This window comes from Protomyctophum parallelum (assembly GCF_964188405.1).
Source record: "Protomyctophum parallelum genome assembly, chromosome: 13".
Classification (NCBI taxonomy): Eukaryota; Metazoa; Chordata; class Actinopteri; order Myctophiformes; family Myctophidae; genus Protomyctophum; species Protomyctophum parallelum.
Window position 1 is genome coordinate 4,809,264 of NC_139708.1, and position 8,864 is coordinate 4,818,127.

General features: G+C 47.3%; 1 protein-coding gene across 1 annotated transcript in view; it reads left to right on the forward strand.

Moving 5' to 3' along the window:
- Positions 1–8,864, forward strand: part of LOC310869419 (protein sidekick-2-like) — a 173,446-nt gene that overhangs the window by 123,783 nt on the left and 40,799 nt on the right. The window contains exons 16-21 of the mRNA XM_083780153.1: positions 2,783–2,923; positions 3,360–3,541; positions 4,949–5,064; positions 5,299–5,494; positions 6,216–6,314; positions 7,234–7,425. Of these exons, the coding sequence (XP_083636279.1) occupies positions 2,783–2,923; positions 3,360–3,541; positions 4,949–5,064; positions 5,299–5,494; positions 6,216–6,314; positions 7,234–7,425 (926 nt within the window). The remainder of the gene's footprint in view (positions 1–2,782; positions 2,924–3,359; positions 3,542–4,948; positions 5,065–5,298; positions 5,495–6,215; positions 6,315–7,233; positions 7,426–8,864) is intronic.

Genomic DNA, 8,864 nt, shown 5'->3' on the forward strand with positions numbered 1-8,864 from the left:
CTGCGACACATTTTAGTTTTCTCTGCTATCATAAGTACAATGAGGGTTTGTTGTGCGATAACAGCTGAAATTACATGTTTGTGCATTAGTGCTGCTGGGGTTGTGCAATAACAAGAAGTCATGTGTGTTTGTTTTGTTTTAGCTTGTACAGTATGTTGTTTTTGTGATATAATGCACTGATTGGTTGGCACTTTTAATTTCGTTGTACACGTTGCAATGACAAATAAAGCAGGTGGGCGAAATACTTTCGGGGCGGAGACGTAAGTCCCGACCTATTATCTTCCGTTGTGGCTTATTATTGAGTAGGTTGTGGCTTAAATATTAATTCGTCCCGACGGTTTAATAATTCGCCCCAACGTTTATTTTCGTCGGGGCTATGTATGAATGCGTCGCCGTTCGTGACGTATTTTATACCCCCCCCTTGGGGGGGGGGGGGTCCCTTTGCGTAGAAGCTGCGTATAGCCTCATATAAAAGACTATTTTACGCACAGCGCCAGGCAATGTGATTACGATCGTCCTTCTGGGGGGGGGGTCCCTGGCCAACACAATAGATAACCTACGAGGACATATGGATTTATATACAAGGCTATATTAATTTAGCCGATCATCAAAGCTCACCGCGCTCGTATAGCGCATTGACAGGTCTGTCTGTCTGTCTGTCTGTCTGTCTGTCTGTCTGTCTGTCTGTCTGTCTGTCTGTCTGTCTGTGTCTCAATGACTCGCCTTAGGCGGATAATACAGGCTACAAGTACAACCTTTATTAAAGTAATCTCACTCAGACAGAGTATAGGCCTAAAAGAGTGAGTTCTCGCATTGCGTTCTGTGCGTCGTAGCGCATGCAGATAGACAGATGGGGGGGGGGGGGGCAGTTTGACAACAGCGGCTGACACATGTTCATTGATGATGATTAATAGGCCTACTGTATGCTACTGTGCTGCTGGATCGTCGATAAATGGACTATAGGCCTACTGGACTTTGATGTTATACTGCACGGATATAAGCGAACCAGTTTATCAATGTTGGATACCTGCGCTCTTTGCATGTGCACGGCAGATGGAGAGAGAGAGAGAGAGAGAAATGCGCTCCGTTCATTGGCTCTATAGGCAAGGGCAGAAGGTTCCTATAACGACAGTGGGTGCCCACCTTAGAGTAGCCTATATATTTTAAGGCACCCGCCCCGCAACTTATTATTATTGGCTTATTATTTTGCCAGCGGGTGCTTCGGCTCTTGCTCTTGGTGCACAGCATGCACCCTTTCGACGTATTAATTAATACGGCACGACGAGTTGTAATACGCCGACGAAAAATAAACCGTCGAGGCGAATTATTATCAAACCGCCGCGACCTATTATAAAATACGTCGCGAACGCCGAAAATAAACGTTGGGGCGAATTATTAAACCGTCGGGACGAATTAATATTTAAGCCACGACCTACTCAATAATAAGCCACAACGGAAGATAATAGGTCGGGACTTACGTCTCCGCCTTGAAAAGATTTCGCTGTCTCTCAAATAAAGATCTATCTATCCAGGAGAACGTAACAATCTGACGCTTTGAGGACTTTTCTATGGTTCTGGTACAGCCTGTTCTTTTTATGTCTATGTCATCCAGTCTGGTTATTTCCTCTTAGTCTAAGGCCTCTTTTTGGGTCTTTCGTTCCTGAGGGGAATGACTGGGAGATGAGACTACATGGGGACGACAGCTCTTTTCAACAGATAACTGTGAATGAGCTGAAATTGTGCTTTGTGAAGACTTGATGGGTGCACTGACCCAGCTTCATCTTGACAACTGTCTCTCTCTCTCTCTCTCTGCCTCTCTCTCTTTCACCACCTCAGCCTAACTATTTCGTCTTTACTCTTCGTCAGAACTTCAGACAGACTCGAATTCCCAGCGTGGGGATTTGAAGCCCCCCATGCCTCTTTGATCCTAAACAGCCTGTTTCATCTCGGCACGGCGCGGCACTCAGGCTCGACCGAGAACAAATCAAGATGTCAAAAATGGATGTCTTAAATTGACAAAGTCAAGCTTAAAAAGCAAAGTCTAGCCACATCTCTCTTTGTCTCTCTCTCTCATATCTCTCCCCTCTCTCTCTATCTTTCCAATTCCTTCTATTAAGTCCAACTGCAGTATTCAGTTCATTGCAACATGTTTTATTTTAAGGAAAGTTTCCAAGGCATCTACAAAGTACTGTACAAAGGGAAACCATCAAGTAAAAGAATAATTAATAGGACACAAGACTGAAAAAGTTTGTGTCCGTGTGTGTCCGTGTGTGTGTGTGTGTGTCCGTGTGTGTGTGTGTGTGTGTGTGTGTGTGTGTGTGTGTGTGTGTGTGTGTGTGTGTGTGTGTGTGTGTGTGTGTGTGTGTGTGTGTGTGTGTGTGTGTGTGTGCGTGCGCGGCTGCGCGCGCGTGTGTGTGTGTGTGTGCATCTCTCTCTCTGTCTCCGTCTGATCTCCCTCTGTCTCTCTTTAATTCTGTCATTCTGGCCAGTCCTAACCAAGACCTCTTTAATTCTTGTCAAGCTGCAGTAGCAACTGGCCCCTCAGAGAACAGCATTAGACATATCTATTGGATACAGGCGCAGTGAGACTCCTTCCTTGACCAGACCAACCTCGCTTTGTACTGCCCCAATTTCTCACATCATTTTTTATGATGAAATGACTTAGAAATATGCAGAAGCTATGGATAATTAATGCATGTTTTTTTTTTAACCCTCCTGATCTGTCCGCCCCTCTCTCTCTCTCTCTCTCTCTCTCTCTCTCTCTCTCTCTCCCCTCCATCAGACTGTCTCTCCCAGAAGAGCCACCCAGTGCCCCGCCACAGACCATGATCGCCAGCGGCCGCACCAACCAGTCCATTATGATCCAGTGGCAGCCACCCCCGGAGAGCCACCAGAATGGTCCGCTCCAAGGCTACATTATCAGGTCTGAAAGCCCCTGGGCTGATTCCTTCCTACTGAGCACTCTCTGTCTCGGGGCCGTCGCTATTCAGATGAGATAATAACTCCAATCTGAATCACAATGTTCTGCTAACTCTCATCTCAGTGCCGCGAAAGCATAATTGGTCCCAATTACACCTCTCCCTCTCTCTCCCTATCACCTCTTTATGTAGTTCCTCACAGGATTGCGTTGCTTCCCCCTCGTTCTATTGTTGAGAATCTGCACTCACAGTCACACCCCCCCCCCCCCCCCCGGCCCTCTCCCCATGTCTTTATATCCACAGTCACACCCGCCCTTCTCCCTATCACATCAGCAGGGGAATGTGTCAAGTACAGTACTTGAGTAAATGTACTTAATTACTTCACACCACTGGCCGTTATACATAATAGTACATTACTTTTTTCTCTTTCCTTCACCGTAGGTATTGCCTGTCTGGTCTTCCGGTGGACTGTCAGATCAAGAACATCACCAGCCCAGACCAGACCAGTCTGCTGCTGGAAGACCTGATCATCTGGACCAACTATGAGATGGAGGTGGCCGCTTACAACGGAGCGGGCCGCGGCATCTACAGCCACAAGGTCACTGAGTGGACGCTGCAAGGAGGTGAGTCTACAGCCACAAGGTCACTGAGTGGACGCTGCAAGGAGGTGAGTCTACAGCCACAAGGTCACTGAGTGGACGCTGCAAGGAGGTGAGTCTACAGCCACAAGGTCACTGAGTGGACGCTGCAAGGAGGTGAGTCTACAGCCACAAGGTCACTGAGTGGACGCTGCAAGGAGGTGAGTCTACAGCCACAAGGTCACTGAGTGGACGCTGCAAGGAGGTGAGTCTACAGCCACAAGGTCACTGAGTGGACGCTGCAAGGAGGTGAGTCTACAGCCACAAGGTCACTGAGTGGACGCTGCAAGGAGGTGAGTCTACAGCCACAAGGTCACTGAGTGGACGCTGCAAGGAGGTGAGTCTACAGCCACAAGGTCACTGAGTGGACGCTGCAAGGAGGTGAGTCTACAGCCACAAGGTCACAGAGTGGACGCTGCAAGGAGGTGAGTCTACAGCCACAAGGTCACTGAGTGGACGCTGCAAGGAGGTGAGTCTACAGCCACAAGGTCACTGAGTGGACGCTGCAAGGAGGTGAGTCTACAGCCACAAGGTCACAGAGTGGACGCTGCAAGGAGGTGAGTCTACAGCCACAAGGTCACTGAGTGGACGCTGCAAGGAGGTGAGTCTACAGCCACAAGGTCACTGAGTGGACGCTGCAAGGAGGTGAGTCTACAGCCACAAGGTCACAGAGTGGACGCTGCAAGGAGGTGAGTCTACAGCCACAAGGTCACAGAGTGGACGCTGCAAGGAGGTGAGTCTACAGCCACAAGGTCACTGAGTGGACGCTGCAAGGAGGTGAGTCTACAGCCACAAGGTCACTGAGTGGACGCTGCAAGGAGGTGAGTCTACAGCCACAAGGTCACTGAGTGGACACTGCAAGGAGGTGAGTCTACAGCCACAAGGTCACTGAGTGGACGCTGCAAGGAGGTGAGTCTACAGCCACAAGGTCACTGAGTGGACGCTGCAAGGAGGCCATTCATTATCAATGGCATTCAATGTTTGTGTAAGGACAATGTTTGTGTTTACACACACCCTCAACGCTGGACATAGGAGGGGCTTCAAAAAAGAGCAGACCAGTCAGGCTACAGAGCCAAACCCGGTCAAGTATAGAGTATATTTACGTGGCGTTAAAGCAGATTCAAATATATTCCGAGATGACCTACAACGTAGTAGGAAAGAGTGGCCGCAAAGAAACTGCGCAGTCAGCTTCACTTACTGTGTCACCTTTCAAACCGAGCACTCCTGGGCATTCACACCAACATAAACAAGACCGGCAAACAACCACCTGCCTCTACTTGCTGTGCATTTCTTATGAACTCATCTCACTCTCTCTTGCTCTCTCTCTCTCTCTCGTGTTCACCATTCTCTCTATCTCCTCTCTCTGTCCTTTCTATTCATCCTGTGTCTCAGTGCCGACCGTGCCACCAGGGAACGTGCAAGCCGAGGCTGTCAACTCCACCGCCATTCGTTTTACATGGAGCGCTCCCTCTCCTCAGTTCATCAACGGGATCAACCAGGGATACAAGGTGAGTCAGTGGGCTCGCTACTGTGTGCCACACTGCCCTCTAGTGGGCGGAAACAGTAGAGAGCAGTGCGCTGTCAAAGCAAGCATCGATTGACATTTTGTCATGTCACCAATTTACCTGACTGCTCGTTGGCGAGCGAGGCATCGGTTCTCTCTGCCAGAATCACAGAGCGTGAAAGGCCATGCTCGTTTTCCCCCTGCTCGCCCATTTTGATGTTTCACCTCTCCCGCGCAGCTGTTGGCGTGGGAAGCGGACCGCGAGGACGAGGTCACCGTGGTGATGGCGCGCCCCAACTTCCAGGACAGCGTTCACGCGGGCTACGTCCCGGGCCTGAACAAGTTCACCGAATACTACACCTCGGTGCTGTGCTTCACCACCCCGGGAGACGGGCCCCGCAGCCCGCCTCAGCGGATACGCACCCACGAGGACAGTAAGTCCATTTAACCCATTCTGACCGGGCACCCATTTTGGTGTCAGCATCATGTTATGCTTTAGCTATTGAAAAATAGCAGATCTACAAGCTCATATCGCGCCACCGAGTGGCGCAATACGAGCTTGTAGGTCTGCTATTTTAGAAAAATCGAAGAGCGACTGACATTTTTAGAATCTGATCTCAGGTCAGAATGGGTTAATCAGACCAGTGTGTGTCCGGCGGAAACCTCGTATGAATCTGATCTAAGGTCAGAATGGGTTAATGCTGAGATTGCACAAAATATGGAACCTGGTGTGGGTCCGTGTGGTTACATCTGTACACTCTCAGAGTAACAAATGGACACATTACTGTGTATGGTCCACAGGAAACAGGTAGAGAGATGGGGGGGGGGAAGACATGCAGCAAAGTTTGTCAGGATCGGGACTCGAACCCGCGACACACTGTCAGGCTAGGTGCCTGGACCGCTAGGCCGGCCCAGGCCGTCTCTTCCGTTCTTTAGGGAACAGAAGATGCATTTTCATGTTCAGAATGTCAGAGTTTTATCCAATCTGGGCTGGGGAGAGAACAAAGAAATGAGTGGACAAAACTGGAACACTAATAAATTGACACTGTAAAAGGGCGCCTGATTGGATGAATGTAGAGCTTTAAAAAACCATCTTGATTTCTTTTGTCATTGTTCAAATGGGCTGCTCTGGTTTGTGTGTGTGTGTGTGTGCAGCTCCTGGTGCCGTGGGTCACCTGAGCTTCACGGAGATCCTGGACACGTCGCTCAAAGTCAGCTGGAAGGACCCGCAGGAGAGAAACGGCATCCTCACAGGTCCTACTACCATTACAGACCACGCTGTTATATATATTATATATATGTTGAATCATTGAATCATTGAATCATTGAATCATTGAATCATTAAAGACCACGTTGTTATATCCTCTCTGTTGCAGTGGTGTAAACTGTAAAGTAACAAAGTACATTTACTACGTACTGTACTTTGAGGTATATGTTTTACTTTACTTGAGTATTTACAATTTTCAGTACTTTTACTTCTACCCCACTACATCTCAGTCATGGCAAATATAGTAGTGTTACTCCACTACAATAATTTGGGAACTTTTATTACTAGTTACTTTGTAGATTTTGAATATTATTGCTAAACATACCATAATAATAACCACTTCAGCCCTATATTTTGGGCATTTGAAAATAGCCGATCTACAAGCTCACAATGCATCGTGATGTGACGCATTGTGTGCTTGTAGATCGGCTATTTAAAAAAATATTTTTTTTGGATAATGCATACTTTTACTTTTGATACTTTAAGTACATTTTGATGCCAATACTTTTGTACTTTTAGTCTTTTACTCGAGTAAATTTGGAATTCAGGACTTTTACTTTCTACATTGCCGTACTGATACTTTTTACTTAACCCATTCTGACCGGGCACCCATTTTGGTGTCATGTTATGCTTTAGCTATTGAAAAATAGCAGATCTACAAGCTCATATCGCGCCACCGAGTGGCGCGATACGAGCTTGTAGGTCTGCTATTTTTGAAAAATCGAAGAACGACTGACATTTTTAGAATCTGATCTCAGGTCAGAATGGGTTCATCGGACCAGTGTGTGTCCGGCGGAAACCTCGTATGAATCTGATCTCAGGTCAGAATGGGTTGAAGCGGATGTACGGTGTGAAAATGACATAATGCAGTAACTGGGGTTCTTTTTTCCACCCCGGCCACATCAGGCTATCGTATCTCCTGGGAGGAGTTCAACAGGACCAACACCCGGGTCACCCACTACCTGCCCAACCTGACCCAGGACTACAGGGTGACGGGCCTCACCGCCCTCACCACCTACACCATCCAGGTGGCGGGCATGACCGCCAAGGGCCAGGGGCAGCTGTCCTCCTCCACCATCTCCTCCGGCGTGCCGCCAGGTTAGACTGTTAGTCTGTTGAAGGGTGACCCACCCCGACAGGTTAGCTATTAGTCTGTTGAAGGGTGACCCACCCCGACAGGTTAGACTGTTAGTCTGTTGAAGGGTGACCCACCCCGACCGACCGACCTCGCAACAATTAGTCGCTCCATATGTTAACACTGCTGAGGATGTGTCTGTTGAAGGGTGACCCACCCCGACCGTACGACCTCGCAACAATTAGTCGCTCCATATGTTAACACTGCTGAGGATGTGTATACACGTCTTTAGGTCCCTTTTATTGATATTAGAGCTGGGACTCGATTAAAAAAATTAATCTAATTAATCAGAGGCTTTGCGATGAATTAATCTAGATTAATCGCATTTTAATCGCATATCGATATTCAACCCGAGAACAGCGAGAAACCTTTTTTTTTAATGTTTTTTGGTGTCCCAGTGAATCAACGAATAGTGACTACAGGATACCACTCATTTTCAACATTTTACTGTCATTAATATACCTGTTGTGGAAATAATAATAAAAAGTCACCCCATTCTGTGTTGCCTAGAACTGGTCTGAAAAACATTTAGTAACAAGTACATCTCAGTGACATCACAAAGCTGTACTTACTTCATATTGTTACTGTTTTTTGTCAGACCTCCAGTTCTAGGCAACACAAAATGGGGTGACTTTTTATTATTTCCAGTTTTCAGTACTATAGAAAAGCGCCCAGTGAGAAACGTTCCGCGGTGAAAGAAAAGGTGCGATTAATTTATCTGTAGTTAATCGCGATTAATTTTTCTGTAGTTAATTAATCTAAATTAATCGCAATTAGTCCCGGCCCTAATTGATATACAACGGGATCGCTGTAATCCATTTTTCGACAGCCCCCGTTTGCTATAGGCAATGCCTTGGTCAGAGCTCCCGGGACATGTTTTGCGCATGCATTGCACACAGCCGTTCACTTCCTTGTTTACAGGCCGACAAAAGCTGTTATCTCTGAATCCATGGCGCTTGTCCATGGTTTTGATCAGAACGCTGATGTTCTGTCCTAATTTCGGATTTAACTAAGCATCTCGTTTGGAATATTAACACTTCTAAAGAGAGATCAGACGAGGTAACGCAAGGTAATAATGGAACATTATACCTCCCGGTTTTGGTGGGAAATGGAAGGCTAAGAGTAAAATCTGTCCATCTGCTTGGCACTCTAGCGCCTGTATTTGGACAAATTCCCAGGCAAAAGTAGTGTTAATTGCACAACCGTTGCACAAATGTTGCAAGACTATCAGAGATCTGCAATTTACAATTTTGGCATTTAAACTGAATCCAGAGCGATTTACAATACAATATCCAAAAGAAATCAACAATCTGTACATTGAAACTATACACTGCCCAGGCGGTGGCGTAACCGTCTGGGAACCCGACTGGTAATCCAGTCGCAGTGTGCCGCGGGTTCGACT